Below are 20,480 nucleotides of genomic sequence, written 5' to 3' on the forward strand. Positions count from 1 at the left end.
ACGTCCAAAAATAAAGTGGAAAACTGTGATTGTGTGTTTTTTGTTTTTTTTTGTTTGGTTTTCTTGGTTGTATTGTTATATTTATAATGCATGAACATGATACTGGATGTTACCGCTGCAGCTTTAGAACAATATCAATCAGCCTTCAGTCACTGAGCATTTAAAGCAAAATTATCAATATGGAAACTGGTTGGAATTCAGGATCTGAATTTAGTTTGACAGTGGATTCATGGGTCGACAGGTGAAGTTGATCTACTAATTATATATGTATTTATCTCTCATTATATTACTGATATTTGTGCTTGAATCCGTGCTTGAATGTGCTGCAGCCTCCTGTCTGATGGGAGAAATGTGAAAAGTCTATGTGCAGGGTGGGTGGTATTGTCCATGATGCTTTGGGCTTTTTTCTTGCACATGATGATGTAAAGGTCCTCAATGCAGGAAAGACAGCAGCCACAGACATGCTCCACAGTGCTTTTTTTTTTCTCCGCCACTGTGCAGCTGTTGTACCACAGAGTCTGTCTTTTTTTATCTGCAATTGTTTGTTGCTGCTGTTAACTGTGAAATTTCCCCACGGTGGGATAAATATGGTCTTATCTTATTTTGTCTTAAGTTTGGTGCTGATTGGATGAAAAAATGTTGAGTTGTAACAGTTTGTTTTTCGTGCCGCCACACCCTGAACTACAGTGGCCCTGAAGGGCAAACCACAACGAGAATCACAAAGCAAACAAAAATAAGAAAGGCCAAAAGAGAGAAGGAAAAAAAAAAACACAAGAAAAAGAAAATCACACAAACAAGAAAAAGGTCCTACTGGAAAAGTTAGGTACCTGCCATGACCAGGATCTGGATGCTGATTGGATTGTCTGACAGGTGGGAAAACCATAAGTTTATATTTAAATATGGCTATCACTGAAGAAATAATCAGGAACTAGAAGCACTCGGAGAGCGCAGACCTCCACCAAGGCTGATCAGTGGGCCCCCCCCCCCGTGGGCCCCCCCACACCAAGGAGGTTATGTTTTTGCCAGGGTTTGTTTGTTTGTTTGTCTGTCTGTCTGTCTGTCTGTCTGTCCGTTAGTGTGCAACATAACTCAAAAAGTTATGGACAGATTTTGATGAAATTTTCAGGGTTTGTTGGAAATGGGCCCCCCCGTGGGCCCCCCCACCCCCGATCACCCCCAAAATTTAATCATTTCTTCCTTATCCCATTTCCAACAAACCCTGAAAATTTCATCAAAATCTGTCCATAACTTTTTTTAGTTATGTTGCACACTAACGGACAGACAAACAAACAAACCCTGGCAAAAACATAACCTCCTTGGCGGAGGTTATTAATGTGATGCAGGTCATACTAATGCAGTAGGACCTTTTTCTTGTTTGTAATTTGTGGTTTGCCCTTCAGGACCACTGTACTGAACTCATCAAGTGACAACCTCTCACCATTTCTATTTTTTTTTTTTTTTTTTTAAATTCTATTTGTTGGACATTTTTTCATTTTAGATACAATAATACAGCAGAACAGATTGACTAAAACATGAAAAAATGGGTCCATCTTGACAGTTCACCAGATTCAAATTATACAGCAAACAGCTGGAAAAAGGAATGTAAACATGCATTTACTATCAACTCTGATTCAGGAACCATTTCTAGTTTTTTCCAGTATTTCTCAAATTTTTAAAAAAAAGTCTCAAAGAAAGTGATATTCTCCATAATGTAGACTTCACGTATCACATCTGTCTATTTTGAAAGTGTCAGTGGTTCAGCAGGTTTTAACCTTCTACCACCTACTGATCTGAAAGAGCTCTTAGTTCCATCCAATCCATCTAGAGCAGTGGTCCCCAACCTATTTTGTACTACGGATCGGTTTCATGCATGAAAATTTTCCGCGGACCGGGTAGAGGTGCAGGGGTTCCAATAACAAAAACCATTGTCAGTTCAGAGCATGTGATCTGAAACACTTTCACTGTATATCAGGCAATTCCAATGATTCTACAGTAGAATATCAACTCACCCTATTGCAGAATCAGTCGGAACCCTGGACTTGTTTCCCTGCAACTAGACAGTCCTATCTGGAGCTGATGGAGACACACAGTCCAAGTATATTCAGTTTTCTCTGGATTCTTGTTTTGGTAACTGTCATCACAGAAAACCCAGCCCCACAAAGATATGAGGTTGGAAACGGGAGAGGGACTTTCAGAGCTTTTGTGGCGATATCTGCATATTCTGCTTTGACTTGAATCCAGAATGCACAGAGGTTTGAAGTTGTCTCAAACATGGATTGAGGTGCTTTTGTCACCTTTTGCGATGAACCTGTAACTTAGGCAGGAATCCTGATATTACCTTCTAAATGCAGCTTTCTGTTTGCAGGCAGTCACCCTTCTGCAACCCTATCGTTTCCTTGTTTCTTCCCAAAAAAGTTCTCCAGTGAATTTTGTTTTTGGCTCATTTCTTTAGCTTGTTACAACTGCTTCATGAAATGGTGCACCAGAGTCAAGAGCGGTTGTGAGGTGAGGGTGGAAACTGTCGTTTTCAAAATAAAATCTCCGCAATACTAATGGAAAAAATTGCTTTATTATTAGCCACATTTTTTTTTTTTCTTTCCAAATGGGACTGGGGGTTGGGGACCCCTAATCTAGAGCACTACACTGTCAACATGCAGGTACACTGGGGGTTCCTAGGATCTCCAGAAGTAGGACAGGAGCTAGAGCCTTCAGCTATCAAGCTCCACTATTGTGGAACCACCTCACTGCCTTGGTCTGGGAAGCAGACACCATCTCTATGCTTAAGAGTAGGTTAAAAATATTCCTTTTTGATGAATCCTATAGTTAGGGCAGCTCAGACTGCTCTTCGTTCTGCTGCTATAGGCTTAGACTGCTGGGAGACTCATCAGGATACACTGAGCTCTTCTCTGCTCCTCCTTTTCTCTCCTATTCTTTCTCTTGTATTTACGCCCCACAGTGTAAAAAAAGATGCCCCCTATCTACTCAATAAAATTAAGGCAACACATTGCAAGCAATATTATTAATTAAATTTCACTCTGTTTGGTATTGAATAAATGTTAATTAAATGAAGCCCTTAATAGTTATCCACTTAATGAGTAGATCCGAATGCTAAACAAAATGGGATTAATTAAAAACTAAACAAAAATATTGATTTAATACGAAAAAGATAAACTTCTTGATGTGTAAATAGTTCTAATAAAAATTTCTTTAATTTTACATTTCAATGATGTATAATTGAGCAATAATCGTATACATTGATCAGTGCATTAATTTGAATTCAAAGCAAGTAATTAGGTCTAAACATTCTTTTATCTTAGGAATGACTGCACTCTAAGAAATTTAATTATGCTCTACTCAGTTTGATGATAGAAATATATTTACACTTACATTTATTGAGTAAATTTGACAGCTGTGAAATCAATTACATTCACTGATTGAATTTTTAACAATTGTAGATGAACTGTTAAGGCATATTTCAGCCTATGGCTTTCACTCATGGTGCAACTCAACAAAAATACAAAACAATCACAAAAAGGCCAATAAACATTACCATACACATATTAACACTAAATTCACACCAACACCACAACCCTGCTGAACCTCTGCACAGAAAAACAACACATAAACAAGCAACATCCCCAATACCCACAATGCAATGCAGCAAACATGCCATAATATGCCAGTGGCTCACATCATGATGTTCTATGTAATGTAACTTACTCCCTTTTTTTAAGTTATTGTTGGAGATGAAGACTATTGAGTTAGAATGAGTAATAAAGTTCTTAAAACTGATGGGTATAAGTGGATATCTTAAATATAATTTGTTACTCAAATACTTATTTCTTTTTGTGAAATGAACGTAAATAATAGATGTAAATATAAGACAAAATTAACTGTTGGATTTTTAAGCATTTATTTTGGTGCGTCCAACTCAAATAAGAACTTAAGTGATTTTCACAGATTTTATTAAGATAGTATTGTGATATTTACTAAGGCCATGAGTTATTTTTTAGAGTGTACTAGCCCAGTGAAAACAAAATGTTTCCTTACTTTAGCCAACCACAAACTGTGCAAGATGAGCAATGGGGAAGAAGGTGGGCATTCTGGACTCTTTTCAAATGTCATGTGATGATAGCCTGCTTCATTAAGAAAAGCAGTTTGGCAGGAAGGGCTTTTCAATTAAAAACTCCCTGATTACATTGATTTGATTTCACTCAGTATTCTGTTTGAAATTAAATAAACAGAATGCTGATGTTTTATTTAACTAAAATGAGTAGATTTTATTTCAAACATATTTATTCGAAATTTAATTAATTGCCACAAAACCAAAGACACAATTGTACTGAATATATTTTACCAGATACATTAATTAAAATCTAAATAACCACAGAATTATTTATTACAGTGCAGCAAATACGTTACTAACTTGACTTCTTCCCCGGAGTCTCTGTGCTTTATCGCCTCTCAGATTTTCCAAGAATCATCGCGGGTTTACCATGGACAAACTCTAGACCTGCTGCTGTGGTCCTGCCCCTCTCCTGCCTTCATCGTCATCACCCACTGATCCATATAGTTGTGATAGGGTTTATTATATAGTTCCATAGGTGATAGAGGCTGCTACTATTTACACTAACTGTTGTAGTAGTCATATATCCACTGTTAATACTTGTCCTAGCAGTAGTAGTATTATCAGTCATGGACATTTACTCTGGTTACTGGTAATTATACTAACATCAGCTGACCTACTTTTTGACAGTTCAAGTTCAGTTATCTGCGCATCAGTGGCATCCATGTGTCCCCCCCTTTCTCCCCCTTTCTGTCTCTCTTTGTGCCTCCTTTACCCTCTATCTTTAACCCCAACTGGTCCTGACAGACGTCCATCCTCCAGGAGTCTGGGTCTGCTCCAGGTTTCTGCTGTTAAAGGAAGTTTTTCCTTCCACTGTCACCAGTCACAAAGGTTTGTTCCTGGAGGATTCTGTTGGTTTCTGTAAATTGGCTTAGAGTCTGGTTTCGACTGGCTCTATATGTAAAATGCCATGAGATAAATTTTGTTATGATTTGGCGCTACCTAAATAAATTTGATATCTGAAAAGGACACTGAATCGCCAAAGCTGGAATACAAACGCATTAAATATGGGGTTATAATGCAAAACAAATGACTGGAAATGATGTATCACACCTTACTTACTATTGTCAAACAGTATCTACAGATGCAGGTTCATGAAGAGCCACCCACTGTTCTTTGTTTATATGAATGAGATAAGGAACTGTCAAAACCAAACAAGCCATGATTGTTTATGACAATCGGAATGTACTGATCTCTGATTAGACCTGACTTTTTTTTAGTTATTTTGTTTTTTAATATATATAATGTTCTATACAAATTTGCTGTAAATGCGCAGTATGGAAAACAGTATTTCTCTATGGAAATCTTGTGAATGTAATGCCAGAATTTGATTAATAAAGTTGGAAAAAAAAAAAAAAAAAAACCCTAGCAGTGAGTGCTAACAGCTCCGGCCATAGTGCTAACCTGCTGCCTCTGTTTCTCTTCACCATTGCCAGTTTTGCACCCACTCACCCTCCCTCCCTCAACAGTTTTCCCTGTGCTGTTCTATCCAGTTGGACTGTGGAACACTTACTTCACTCTGCCGTTCGTCTCTCATCCTCCTGGTTGTTGGACTGCTGGCTGGGGCTATCTCCGGACTAATGGTGCGATTGATGTTCAACTACTCCATCTCACAACTGCTCAAACTCAACACTCGTTCCATTCCATCATGTAAATCCACCAGAAAACAATACAGGCTCCTACGCAGACCTCCTTATATCCATAGAGGGTCAGGAAGAAACTTTGTTCACACACAACCTGCAGGCTTCGACTCCATTACATCCCTATTATTAGGGACCGAGCCGAAAGGTAAGGCCCTCTCACACAGTGAGAGGCCTTGCCTGCAAGCAAGGCCCTATTGTTATTCGTTCGTTATGATATTATTATTATTATTATTATTATTATTATTATTATTATTCAGACACCACTTTGACCTGGATTTTGACCCCCTAAACATGCTCGAAAACTCACCAAATTTGGCACACGTCAGGCCTGGCGAAAAATTTGATAAAATGAAAAAATTAACCCCATAGGTGCCAAAATGGGCTCTCTAGCGCCACCTACGTGAAAAAAAAAACGAAACAGCCCTAGTGGCCAGTAGGAATGTCGTAGAGACATGGAACTAGTGCCAAAATGTTTGTTGGATGAAGCACTACAAATGATACACGGATGCCCCTAACCTAACTCCAACAGGAAGTTCGCAATATGCCTTTCAAAATAAAATTTTTAAAACTAACTCCGATGGCACCGTTTGTCGTATTTACTTCTAAATAGCGGCAAAAATGGAGTGAACCCTCTTCAAAAAAGTGATCTCGTAACTCAGTCTTAACTCTTAGTTTTTTTTTAGAAGCCTGCAAAGTTGCGATGTTTGGAACTCATTTTTCACTTTGGAGGTTTTCCCCACATGTGACATATCTACGCGTTGACGGGACTCAGCACAATGCTCACATTCAAAAATTTTTAAGATAGGATGTACGGTTATTGATTTATAGCAATTTGTTTATTTTCATACTTTTTACATTTTAGTCTGCCATTTGACCCCCTTCACATGCTCCAAAACTCACCAAATTTGCCATGTATGTCATGGCTGCTGAACACTTTCATTCAATATCAAAATTAACCCCTTGGGTGCCAAAATGGACTCTGTAGCGCCACCTATGTACTAAAAAACACACAAAATCTGCCCTAGCGGCCAGTAGGAATGTCACAGAAACATGAAACAAATGCCAAAATGTTGGTCTGATTGTGCCTGACAAATCATACACTGACACTCATGAGCTAACTCCAACAGGAAGTTGGCAATCTGCCTTTGAAAGTTCCTCTACGTTTCTGCAATTACTGCTTATTCATTTCAGACTTTTGACAAAAAAGTTATACCTCATTAAATTCCCACAAGTCTGCAGAATCCAAAACTGAAAGAATTTTTCAGATACGACCCACAGTTATGGAATAAGGGCGATTTTTTTTTGAAGAGTATGTCTAATTTCACTTTTCACAATGGCAAAATCCCTATAAAAGTCTTGCTGCTGGATGATTGCACATGTCTGTCTATAGTGCAGTGGTTTCAGGTGCTGCCTATTGAGCAGAAGAACCCTGGTTCAAGTCCCAGGCAATCCAAACTTTTTTTTTTTTTTTTTACTTTAAAACAGGTTTTACTGCATTGTATTGTGGATATTGGAACTTTTGCACACATTCAAAAGTACACAGAGTACATTGTTTTCAAAATAAAACCCCAATTAAGAATAATACAAAATGTCTATTACATAACTTATTTTCATTTTTATGACCAAACGCTCAACTGTTTGTACAATGTTTCTTCATTCAAAAGTACTCTTTCTCACAGACACACATGCTCACACAATAGGGTTTTTCCAAAATAAAAGCCTTAAATGTGAGAAATCATCACTTTCATGCTCAATTATTCACACAGTTTCAATTCATTTTTCAAACTGATTCTTTCTCTCACATACAAAACAAATGCACATACACACAGTAGGGTTTCCAAAATCAAAGTCTCATTAAAGGTGATGGTGGTTTCAGCAGAGGGTCGCTGGTGTTCTGTACAGATGTAAGGAGGATGGACACTAAAGGGTGGGAACTGGTATCGGGACGGAGAGGTGTGAGTGGAGCTGAGGTGTCGACGGTCACGGGAGGCAGATCACGGGGGAGGCGGAACGCCTGGTGCGAGGTCCCGCCCAATGCTGCTTGCAGCTTTAATTGTATATGGATTAGGTTATTATGCTATGAGGCTAACATTTTCATACTTGTTCATTTGCTCTTGAAGAAGTGTGAAAAGTAACACTAGTCTACAAGGAAAATGCTTCCAGAATAAAAGTAATGAAATTTTACCATGAGAGTCACTGATAAAGAAAAATCAAGTCAAAAATGCTGGTTGGCTGAACTTTCCAAGATACAGCCTTGGGTCAAAATGTGAAATTCAAGAATTAACGAGAGAATGGGTTTGACTCAAAAAGGAATATTAGTCTCACAGCTACAAGATCTACTTCAAAACACTGTCTGCACATTAGAATACATTCACTTTACAGGTTCTATTTAGTGGAAGATTTATAAAACTATTATATAAATGTACATAAACCAATATATATGTGTAATAACACTTTATCATACACCTTGAAAACATCAGCAAACCGGCACTTTTGTCATTTATTTTCCAATTAATCTTATTAAAATATGTAACATGTAGCACATTTAATCTCTGAAGCAAATCATTTCTAAAAAATTGTAGACCAGTGTAATTGTACTGGATTAGATTAGATTAGATTTCTATAGCGCTTTTCTACCCAAATTGCTTTACATTACATCACTCCGACCACCACCGAACATTCATACGCATTCATACCCCAGTGTGAGTAACACTGGAGGCAAGGAGGGTGAAGTGTCTTGCTCAAGGACACAACGGACTGACTAGGACAGAGCAGGATTCGAACCACCAACCCTTCAGTTACTGGATGACCCGCTCTACCTCAGCCGTGCAGAGGTGATGGTCCTTTTGACATGAGATGCAGTCCACTGAGTCGTTTCACACAGGTACATAGTACTTTACTGTCTTTACAACAAAATGCCACATCCTGCAGTTGTGAAATTGTCTTTTAATTTGAGAAACATTATGTGTTACATGTGTGGACATTTCAAAAACATACTATTCTCTCACCATTGACTGTTATGCATACTTTCTGAATGGGTGTTTCTAATGGGTGGCATCTAGTGTTAAGGTGCATTAAAGCTATACCGTATGATGTGGCATTTTTACACTTTAATTTTGTCATCTTAAAATGCTCCTAATAAGCGTGTGTCAAACTAAAATGTAAAAGAAATCCACCTGGTCTTGAAACTCAAAAATGTTTAATTCTCATATATTGCTCATACTTCTGATAAAATTCTGACCAATTACTTTATTCGGTCCGAATGAAATAATTGGCCGAACCTGCCTGAGCCTCCTGTCAATCATCCATTACGACTGTCCAGCATCCGAACCATTACCGCCGTCCCCGCATCCATTTGTCCCCCTGAATCTGACGCTTCACTTGCTGCTTCTCCTGTCACTGACCACAGTCTACTGTCTAGGGTGTGTATGGATAGAACTCAAATGCACATGTGGAAGGGAAAAAACGGATTTATGAACAGAAACAACAACTAAGGGGAACAAACAGGAGTCTGATGAATGAAGGATGGCGATAAAAGTCCGGAAGTCAGGTGTACTGGACTAAACAGGTCTGCACAAAGGTCAGCTTTTATGACCGTGGGACTCATACAGGTACATGTACTTGGTGTTACACAGTGTAGGATGATAAATGTATGGACTAGGAAACCTCAAATGTCCACAGAAAATTTGAAGTGGCTGCGTGCTCACAGTGCATGCGTCCATCGCCTCATCGCCTAAGTAATGGGAAGACACTGACCCAGCACTGCACAGACCAGACCCTTAAATGCAGGGTCTACTGATGAAACAGGGCCTGTGGCAGGTGGATGATGTATCTGATTACTGAGGGAGGGGTCCACTGACACGCCGAAGCAGACCAGACCTCCGCCTCCAAATCCGCTTCCACCGCGTGCATCAGGTCAGAGGAAGGGAGCGTCAGAGCTTGGGCAGGGGGAAGGGGGCGGGGCTTTGGAAGGAGGCGGGTTGTTCATGTTCAAACTTTTACTAAGCACTGTGAGAAATGCCACATCGGTAGGTATAGCTTTAACGTCCAGAACACATAACATCCCCTCGTCTAAAAAGCCTAGAGTAGACAATACAAACACTGGCATAGGGAGGGTGTGTTGTGTGTTCGTGGCCACCACAGGAGAAGATACGGATAGGACACTAAGGGCCAGATCGACTAAGATCACAATTTGCGTGTACTAATTTGCTTGTGCAATCTGTGTGTGTGTGGGGGGGGGGGGCGGCATACTCAATTATTTTTATTTCCATCACTCCAATAACACTGGTCTACAAGGAAAATGCTGCCAGAATAAAAGTAATGACATTTTACCGCATGAGAGTCACTGATAAAGAAAAATCAAGTCAAAAATGCTGGTTGGCTGAACTTTCCAAGATACAGCCTTGGGTCAAAATGTGAAATTCAAGAATTAACGAGAGAACGGGTTTGACTCAAAAGGAATATTTGTCTCAGAGCTACAAGATCTACTTCAAAACACCGTCTGCACATTAGAATACATTCACTTTACAGGTTCTATTTAGTGGAAGATTTATAAAACTATTATATAAATGTACATAAACCAATATATATGTGTAATAACACTTTATCATATACCTTGAAAACATCAGCAAACCGGCACTTTTGTCATTTATTTTCCAATTAATCTTATTAAAATATGTAACATTAAGCACATTTAATCTCTGAAGCAAATCATTTCTAAAAAATTGTAGACCAGTGTAATGTTCACACCAGGGTGAAAAATGCGTTCTCTGCATCTTGTTTCATCATTTCTTTGTCTCCTAACCACTTCCGTGTGTGCAATTACACATCCAGCCCGTTTGCTCGTCCTTTTGAGACGTCTTAAATATAGACCGTTTCTATCAGCAAAATTGCTTTCAGGTTTGATAAATCACTCTGCGTGTGCTAAATTAATATATTTACATTTTCTTCTCCCAGCACACGCAGTATTGTGTGTAAACACCCCATACTGCATATTCATTGGGGGAAAAGTACAAACTGATGCAGACACGCTGTTTTGCACCTTTGAAAGACACAACCCTTAGTGCACACTGTTAGTAAATCAGTTTGTACATTTTTTTGCGCGCGCAAGGAGTTTGCACACGTTTTAATACACACAGACCTTTAGTAGATCCGGTGTCCTGTCGAGCCTGAAAGAAAATGAGTTTGAGACCCCTGGTCTATTTAGACAAAAATAGATCTTTCTGTTCTGAGGGTGGAGCGCTGCATTTGGCACATGGGCCGGGCATTATCTGGATGAACCCCGCTGTAGAGAAGTGTCACACATCACACTTTGGGAACACTGACCGAGGCCCACCCCAAACAGACTGTACTATTTTACTTTAAACACAGGTGCAATTTTCATAAAAGGTGACATCACAAATTTCTAAAAACATAATGTAGGTAAATGTTATGTCTTATTTCAATAAACGTTCAAAAATGAGACATCAATTTTATGGCAAAATGGGTAAAATCCCAGGAAAAGTACATGTGCTTCTCTTAATACATCATATGGTAATTCTAGTGAAAATGCTCCAATGAACATTAACACACTGAATTATTTATGTGTTTGAGTCCACAATTAAAATGAAAAGAAAGGAAAAAAATGATCCTAATAAAGAAGAGTATCATGAGTCAGATATGTGCAAATTACACGTTTTGCTTTTTTTAATGTATGTAATGAACACATGTTTCAGATTAACTCCTAACATGTGGCTTATATGCACATTAGAGGACAATATTAAAAGAGAGTTAAGAGAGTTCATCCGCATTCACTACCATTCCTGGTCTAAGGCTAAATTTAACCAATATTTGTAGACTTTGTCTTTCATTATATGGCACTTGAACATACAAATTAAAAAAAAAAAAAAATCCAACATTAAACACTTATCAAGTCAAAGAATTAACGATGTAATATTTTACAGTATACAATATACTTTGTCCAAACAGCCAAAAATGTTTGTTAACAAGCAAATTGTTTCACTGAGCAGCACTGAGAGATGACTAAGGTTCTTGGATTATTACTAATATTGTACAAATCAGACAGGTCCTTTATGGCACATGACTGAATATATGGCATGGCCTGTTTAAGGGCTGAGCTTAGCTCCCATAGTGCAACAACCTCATCTAATGAACTGAACGCCACCGACCAGTGGTTTGTAAGTCACTAGTTAAGGGCTAAACACTAAGAAATATCTGCATCTATGGTTCAGCTACAAAATAAAGCATCGGAAGCTAATTGCACATGAGGGTATTTTGATTGTTTGCGGTCGGTGTTGAACATGTGCGTCTAGTTTCGGCTGAGCTCTTCCAAAACATCCTACAAGCCTTACACACTTTTTGTGATGTGTGTGTGGTGCTGCATTATGTAATAACGCCGCAATATGTAATAGTGTAATAATTTTTCACCTCATTATGTAACAACGCCGCATTGTGTAATAACAGGCCACATTTTGTAATTACAGGGTGGGGAAGCAAAATTTACAATGAACATTTAGTTGTTTTTTCTCAGCAGGCACTACGTCAATTGTTTTGAAACCAAACATATATTGATGTAATAATCATACCTAACACTATTATCCATACCTTTTCAGAAACTTTTGCCCATATGAGTAATCAGGAAAGCAAACGTCAAAGAGTGTGTGATTTGCTGAATGCACTCATCACACCAAAGGAGATTTCAAAAATAGTTGGAGTGTCCATAAAGACTGTTTATAATGGAAAGAAGAGAATGACTATGAGCAAAACTATTACGAGAAAGTCTTTAAGATACTATTAAAGAAGAATGGGAGAAGTTGTCACCCGAATATTTGAGGAACACTTGCGCAAGTTTCAGGAAGCATGTGAAGGCAGTTATTGAGAAAGAAGGAGGACACAGAATAAAAACATTTTCTATTATGTAAATTTTCTTGTGGCAAATAAATTCTCATGACTTTCAATAAACTAGTTGGTCATACACTGTCTTTCAATCCCTACCTCAAAATATTGTAAATTTTGCTTCCCCACCCTGTACATAATGAGGTGAAAACTTATTACATTATTACATATTGCACCATTATTACATAATGCGCACTTACCCAAATGGACCACGCAGCAAAAAGACTAACACTCAAAGACACCTTGTATGGAAGCTCACCTGAACGAGCTCTGGTAAACACAAACACTCAATTCTTAAATACGTCATCTGTGGCGAGATGATGAAAATCTGCCAAACAGTAGGCACTCGTATAATACAGTGTCAGACTGCAGTGCTGGAACACAGTAGCTCACAATGCCCTCTGTTAGCTGTTTAGGCCTGTGTTGGTGCAGCCAGCTGTGGGGGTGGGGGTGGGGGGGTCGACAACAGGGGCTAGAGGTCATCAGAGCTGGGTGTCCTCTCTGATGTCTGAAGTGAACTCGCGTCTTTCTTTCAGACTGCTGCTGTGGACAGGAGGGTCCTCAGGAACGTGAGCCAGAGGGTCCGAACGGATCAAGTACCTGAACGAGGGGATGGAGGAAAACATGTAAATATGTGCAACCAGACACAGAACACACCTAAGCATGGGTTCAATATGACTTTCTGATGTCACTTAGAGCTGCAGTGCTTGGTAGTACCTACCTGTTATAGAATAGAATAGAATAGAATAGAACAGAATAGAATAGAATACAATAGAATAAAATAGAAAAGGACTGAATAGAATAGAATAAAACAGAATAGAAAAATATAGAATAAAATAGAATAGAATAAAATAGAATACAATAGAATTAAATAGAACAAAATAGAATAGAATAAAATAGAATTTAAAAAATATAGAATAAAATAGAATAGAATAAAATACAATAGGACTGAATAGAATAGAATAAAATAGAATAGAATAGAAAAATATAGAATAAAATAGAATAGAATAGAAAAGACCTTTATTGTCACTGTCACTAACAGTAAAAATCCATTTAGCAGCTCTATTCTGTTCAGCAGCGAAAACACTTAAAAAAAGACTGAAAATATCCCACAAAACAGCAAAAGGCTACAGGATAAAGTATTAAATATACTGCTACTGAAGTACTATTAAAACGACTGAAATATACAAAAGCTAACTCTATACTACAGATGAGACATATGGATATATACAGGCAGTACAGGATAGAATTCAGAATTCTGACTTTTTTCTCAGAACAATAATAAAAAAAAAATTATTGGACCTTTTTCTTTTTTTTCAGTGGCCCTAGTCCTCTTCCATAATAACATATAACTGAATTGAACTGTTTAATGTCAGAGCAGAGCTCAGTTACTGTAGGAACCATTTTCTGTTTCTTTTCTGTTTCCACCTCTGACCAACATGTGCCTCTTCTGATTCTGAAACTGATGATTATATAAAAGGAAGTCAAGGTGAAGCAGCAAAAGGTTTCATGAAAACACATTCAGCCCTGTTGGGATGGGCGATACAGTGAAGGTTTGCTCTCTGAAAACATGAAAAAAAATACTCAAAGTGCAAAATCAAGATTACTCCTATGGAGACCTTTCTGTCTCAAAATGTCAACTGCAACCTGTTTGCTTCTTGTACTATGTAAAGCTTGAACGTGTTTATCCAGTTATATATGACATATTGTTTAATCCTCAAAGACCTCAACAGCCACCAGCAACCAAAAGCATCTACAGATCTAAAATGTTTAATACCTGTTCAAACACTAATCCTATCAACCCACTGAAATAATTCAGATAATATGCAGTTTATCAGCTTTTCAGCAGCGTCAGATATGACTCATTTGGATGTTCAGAGGCTACGTAGTGAATGCAGAAACACTATCATCCTCTGGAACATTGATTCACCAATAAAACCCATGGAGTTTGATAAATAACAGTGGATGGAGACACTTCTTATTCAGTAAATGAAATCTTTTTAGTGGAAAAAGCCACTTTTTTCCTCAGTTTTCTCTGTTTTGATATAATAACCATTATAAATTCAATGATTCTTTTTTTTTTTTTGTCTTGTCTTGTCTTGTCCAGCATCATACCAGCAGAATGGTGGTCTGGCTGCTTTGTTGTGCTGAACTGTCTATATGCATCACTGTTTATAGGCACCATATTTATATATCTAAAACTGCACTTTTCCAAATCTGTATATATTGAAATCCATATTTATATATTTTTTGCACTACATTCATATCAAACCGTATTTGCACCCTCCTTTTAAACACTTTTTAAACACTTTTTTATTCAAATTTATATGACTGTTTTAAGTGTATGTTTGCTGCTGACAACACTGAATTTCCCCATTGTGGGATCAATAAAGGAATATCTTATCTTATCTTATCTTATCTTATCTTATCAAATTCAATGGTTCTTCTTAGATGTTATAAGCAATTACATGATCAGTATATTAAATATAGGAAAGTATCTGATTGTCACTGAAAAATGCAAAATGCAGAGCATAATGTGCATAAATTGTAAATAATCGATAACTTTAGAAAAACTACTAATTTAATGTCCCAGCTCAACAGCATTTTGATGGATAAAAGAAATGCATCCTAAAGTTATTTAATACATGTGTTGACAATCAGTGTGAGTTACTCTGTGGCGTCTCAGTTTTTGATGTGGACGTTTACCAGACCTGTGTCTTCATGTACAAATATGTTCATTTAACTCCTGCCCTTCTTAAACTTTTCCACAACTTTTTTTATGTTGTCTTCTGTTATTCACAATTATCCTACACGATACTCAAGCAAATTTTATCTTCCATACTGCCGAACTTTTGTCTGTCAGTATTCTCTAAAATATCGTGGACCACATTTTTGGAATAATCTACGACCTGAACTTCAATCAACAGCTTCTTTATCGTTATTTAAAAAGCATCTGAAAAGGACTCTAATTTATGAAAAAAATGTAAGGATGTATATAATTTCATTTGTATTTCTATTGTTTTTACTTCAGATTATTATTTCAGTTTTATTGTATTTTTAATTCTTTTTTTTTCCTAAGTATTGTTTATTTCCAGGGAGGTATTTACAAAAGCCCTTTTTAGCTTCTATTCTCTCCTGTAAAATGGTGTTACTTACATGAAAATTGTTTTTTTTTTCTCTTGCTGTTTATGATGTGCAAATAAATAAAATAAATCTGAATAATCCCAATCGTCAAAAGTATTTACTGACTAGGGGTGTAAGAAAATATCTGCTCTGCAACATATCGCGATGTTTCATTTCACAATACTGTATTGATATTAAAAAGTACTGTATTGATATTTTTATGTATTTATTCAAATGCAGATATTGTGGAGGTTCATTTTTGTTTTTTGTTTTTGTTTATGTTTTATTTATTATTATTTAACACTGTTTTATTAAATAATGTTAGTTCCTTTGTTGGAATTGCACAAAAATAATGTTACGATGTTAGTTATGAACTAACAGAATATGAACATTTGAACAGGATCTTAAACTGTAATGTCTGTAAAACATAATTTAAGTTTTAACACCGAAACGTTTTGTGATATAACAATAGATCCTGTTGGGATCAAATAAAAATGTGTTTAGTATTTGTGCATATTTATGTTGTAATTCAATTCTTCAAAGAAATAATCATTTAAAAACACAAAATAAACCAAAAATTGCCTTTTTAACGATATCACGATATATTGTGATATATCCTATCCTGATCCTAGTATTGTGATTTGTATTGTATCGCCACATTCTTGCCGATACACAGTCCTGTTACTAACACATAATTGTGGAATCTTTGTCCAGTGATGCCAAACACTATTAAGCACTGCAGTTTTTAGGCTTTATAATTAGTCATGACACAGGCTCAGATTTTAAGGTGTTAAAACCTTGAAATCTGAAAGTTTTTTCTTTTTTTACCTGAATCAATTTGAAGTCTTGACTGTTTGTGACAGGATTCATACTGAGTCTCTCTTTTCCCTTTTTCCAGCCTTTGATTTATATTAGATGAGTTCACAGGATGTCAACGGCATAAAAATACCCAAACAAAGAAACCAAGCAGAAAAGAAAAGAAAGAATACTTACACAATGTCATTGAGCTCCAATCTGGTGTCAGGAGACGGGTTAATCAGGACGTAGGACAGCGTGTTCTGATGATCGTTCTGCTCATCTGCAATTAAGTCACAAAGTCATTTAGAGAACTGAAGAACAGCTGCAGGACATGATTATGATCTGATCTCTTTTAATAACTGAAGTGCTTGCCTTGTAGGTAGCCCAGGTTCACTCTGTTCATGACGTCACTAGCGGTCAGATTAGTCAGATCTTCTACACATGATGCATCAGAAACAAACATTCAGCAAAAAAAGATGAGAACAAGTGGTGCCAGGCACAACAAACCCCGCCCCTCGCTCATATTGTAGTTTATTTTGGCATCGATCCAGCTGATGTCATCATGTCTATGCGTGTGCTGATGTCAGCATAGACATAGACAGCATAGACCAGGGGTGTCAAACTCTGGTCCTCGAGGGCCGGTATCCTGCATTTTTAAATATTTCCCTCTTCCATTACACCTGGAAGCCATTACATCATTATCAGGCTTTTGCAGAGCATGATGATGAGCTGATCATTAATTGAACCAGGTATGCTGGATAGGGCTGTGTATTGGCAACAATCTGGCAATACAATACAAATCACAGTACTAGGATCACAATATGATATATCATGATACTGTTAAAAAGGCAATTTTTTTTGTTTCTTTTTTTAAAATGATTATTTCCCAGAAGAATTGAATTACACCAGAAATCTGCACAAATACTAAACACATTTTTATTTGATCCCAACAGGATCTAATGCTATATCACAAAACGTTCCTGTATTAAAACTGAAATTATACTTTATAGACATTACAGTTTAGGATCCTCTTCAAATGTTCATATTCTGTTAGTTCATAACTAACATCATAACATTATTTTTGTGCAATCCCAACAAAGGAACTAACATCTGCCTCTCTGAGACATTAAAAAGTGCTTTTAGGATGCTTCAAATAACCATTATTTAATAAAACAGTGTTCAATAATAATAAATAAAAGATAAATAATAAAGAAAATCAAAAAAGAAAAATGAACCTCCGCCATGTATGCATTTGAATAAATACCTAAGAATATCGATACAGTACTTTTTAAAATCGATACAGTATTATGAAATGAAATATCGCGATATATTGCAGAACCAGTATTTTCTAACACCCCTAATGCTGGAAGAGGGAAATATCTACAACATGCAGGATACCAGCCCTCGAGGACCGGAGTTTGACACCCCTGGCATAGACAAATTTCAGCCATTATAAGTAAATGGGAAAAGAAGATTTAAAAAATTAATAGAAAAACTGAAATGTTTCCTACTTTTCCCAAAACGTAATCACATCTATTCTGGGTCACTGGCAATCTATAAACCCACTTTGGTCTGAATCCAACCAACTGTTCTGCTGCTAAAGTGTTAACAAACAAACAAAGAAACAAACCAAACCAAAAGTAATACCCCTTGCCTCCCCTTTGGGTATAAAAATGTGATGATATTCTCAGATGTGCTCTAGGTTCAGCAAGTCAAAGTGACAGACGTGTTTATTCTCACCATATCCGGATGTGGGGAGGCCCAGGTGTTTCATTCGGTTGCGGACCAGCTCGGACAGCTCCTCCCTCTCAGATCGCCGGTACAGGTTGAGGCGCTGCTGTGCGATGCGTTGGGCGTGGTCCCTGCCGGAGTCCCGGTTCGCTCCCTGCCACCTCACGCTTCTTTTACTCAGACGCCGTGCCCACTGCATGCTCTTCTTCCTCAGCAGGGGGTGATCGGACTGCTCGGCGGACCGGGATTCGCACCCTCTGTCCTTGGTGTCCTCGCAGTCGTCCACGCTGACTGACACCTGAGACTGAGACCAGGAAGTTACCTTTAACTCAACGGATGCTCAATGTGACATGTAGCGGCTATTTGTCATCAAATTTAAATCAACTCAAAAGTGACTGATCTTAAGACTTTAACCTAACTCAAATAACCACTAGATGCACCATGGGTTTGTGGTTTACGCAGTCAAAAATACAATGTCCATACCATAGATGTATTTCAAGTGGTTTATTTTTAGGATTTTGCAGGCAAACAACAACCAAGGCCTTTTGTGCTGTCTCTCCTGCTCATCCTGTCTGTCTGTCTGTCTGTGAATGACTGGTTATCTGGTTGTCGGGTATAAAACCATAGGCCCACCCAGGTGCATGCTGGTCTCTCTTAGTGCTCCCTATTTATACCCAGGTGCCCATGGTCTAAACCAATAAGAAAACACAAAACAAAAAGGTGCTAAATACTAAAGAGTAAAAGCAATAACCGTGAAAATAAAAAAAATATACTCTAAATATTAAACAAACAAAAAGTAAACAAAAAATAAACTAGAAAAGCACTCGGAGAGCGCAAACCTCTGCCAAGGCAAATCAGCCCCCCGCCCCCCTACCCCGGATCACCACTAAAATTCTATCATTTGTCCCTTGTGCCAGTATCAACATTTCCTGAAATTTTCATCCAAATCTGTCCATAACTTTTTGAGTTATCTTGCACATGGACAGACAGACAAACAAACAAACCAGCGCTGGCAAAAACAAAACCTCCTTGGCGGAGGTAACTAGAAAAGCACTCAGAGAGCGCAGACCTCCACCAAGGCAGATCTGCCCCCCCGCCCCCCCCCCCCCGATCACCACCAAAATTTAACCCTTTCACGCACAGTGGTCACCACAGTGGACAGCTGTTCTATTTATTTATTTTGTATTATTTATCAATTTATTTAATAGGGATCATGCATATTCATCCAATCCAATCCAACTTTATTTGTAAAGCACTTTAAAACAGCCACAGTGGATCAAAGTGCTGTACAGAAGAATAATTAAAACCAAAATAGAAGAATAAAGAATTTGTTGTTTTAGTTCCATATCATGCAAAGTTACATGCTAATGCTAATTGTTATTAGATTGTAATTAACAGTTTTGTTTTGTTTGCTTGTTTATGATTTTTTTTTTTTTTTTTGCATATTATATCCGTGTAGGTATGTTGCAATGTGAGAAAATATCAGATTAGCAGCACTAAAAATGTTTTTATTTCATTGTTTTCTCACAGTAAATAAGTAAACACATGATACTTTGCGTCTAAAATTAACATCGTTTTCAGCCGAGAAGACATTTTTGAAAAATAGGTTTGTGAAAAATCAATTGCATAATTTTTTTTTCATACTTAAAGAGGAATAAAAACAGTGAGGAAAAAAAATCTTGATTGAGGTTTTTATAATTCATGCATGAAAGGTTTAATCATTTGTTCCTTGTGTCAGTATCAATATTTCCTGAAAATTTCATCCAAATCTGTCCATAACTTTTTGAGTTATCTTGCTAACCAACCAACCAACCAACCAACCAACAAACCCTGGCAAAAACATAACCTCCTTGGCGGAAGTAACAATTAGCAAAAAATACTAAATTAGTAAACAAAAAAGGTAAATTAACTTTGAACAAAAAACTAAACAGATAAATAGCTCCTACATGACTGTTGATTCGCTACAATAATCACAAACATTTTCTTTATATAAGACGTCCTCCTCACCTCAGAAGTGGAGAAGATATGGGATTCTGTGCGATAGATCCCGATTGGAATTTCAGCACTAGATGAACAGAGCTTCTGAAACAGTCTTCCATAAGTACCTATCCATAGATCCTCTTCAGTTACTTTCATCTGGAAGAAGAGAAAATACGGTAATGGTA

The 20,480-nt window shown here is 37.4% G+C and overlaps 1 protein-coding gene across 1 annotated transcript in view; it reads right to left on the minus strand.

The window, feature by feature from the left end:
• Positions 1-12,802: 12,802 nt before the first annotated feature.
• kcnt1a (potassium sodium-activated channel subfamily T member 1a) overlaps positions 12,803-20,480 on the minus strand; it is an 81,340-nt gene continuing 73,662 nt past the window's right edge. The window contains exons 27-31 of the mRNA XM_030150921.1: positions 20,323-20,451; positions 18,325-18,619; positions 16,957-17,019; positions 16,780-16,864; positions 12,803-13,263 (exon numbers count right to left, since the gene is read on the minus strand). Of these exons, the coding sequence (XP_030006781.1) occupies positions 13,146-13,263; positions 16,780-16,864; positions 16,957-17,019; positions 18,325-18,619; positions 20,323-20,451 (690 nt within the window). The 3' untranslated portion in view covers positions 12,803-13,145. The remainder of the gene's footprint in view (positions 13,264-16,779; positions 16,865-16,956; positions 17,020-18,324; positions 18,620-20,322; positions 20,452-20,480) is intronic.

Source organism: Sphaeramia orbicularis, chromosome 12, assembly GCF_902148855.1.
Source record: "Sphaeramia orbicularis chromosome 12, fSphaOr1.1, whole genome shotgun sequence".
Classification (NCBI taxonomy): domain Eukaryota; kingdom Metazoa; phylum Chordata; class Actinopteri; order Kurtiformes; family Apogonidae; genus Sphaeramia; species Sphaeramia orbicularis.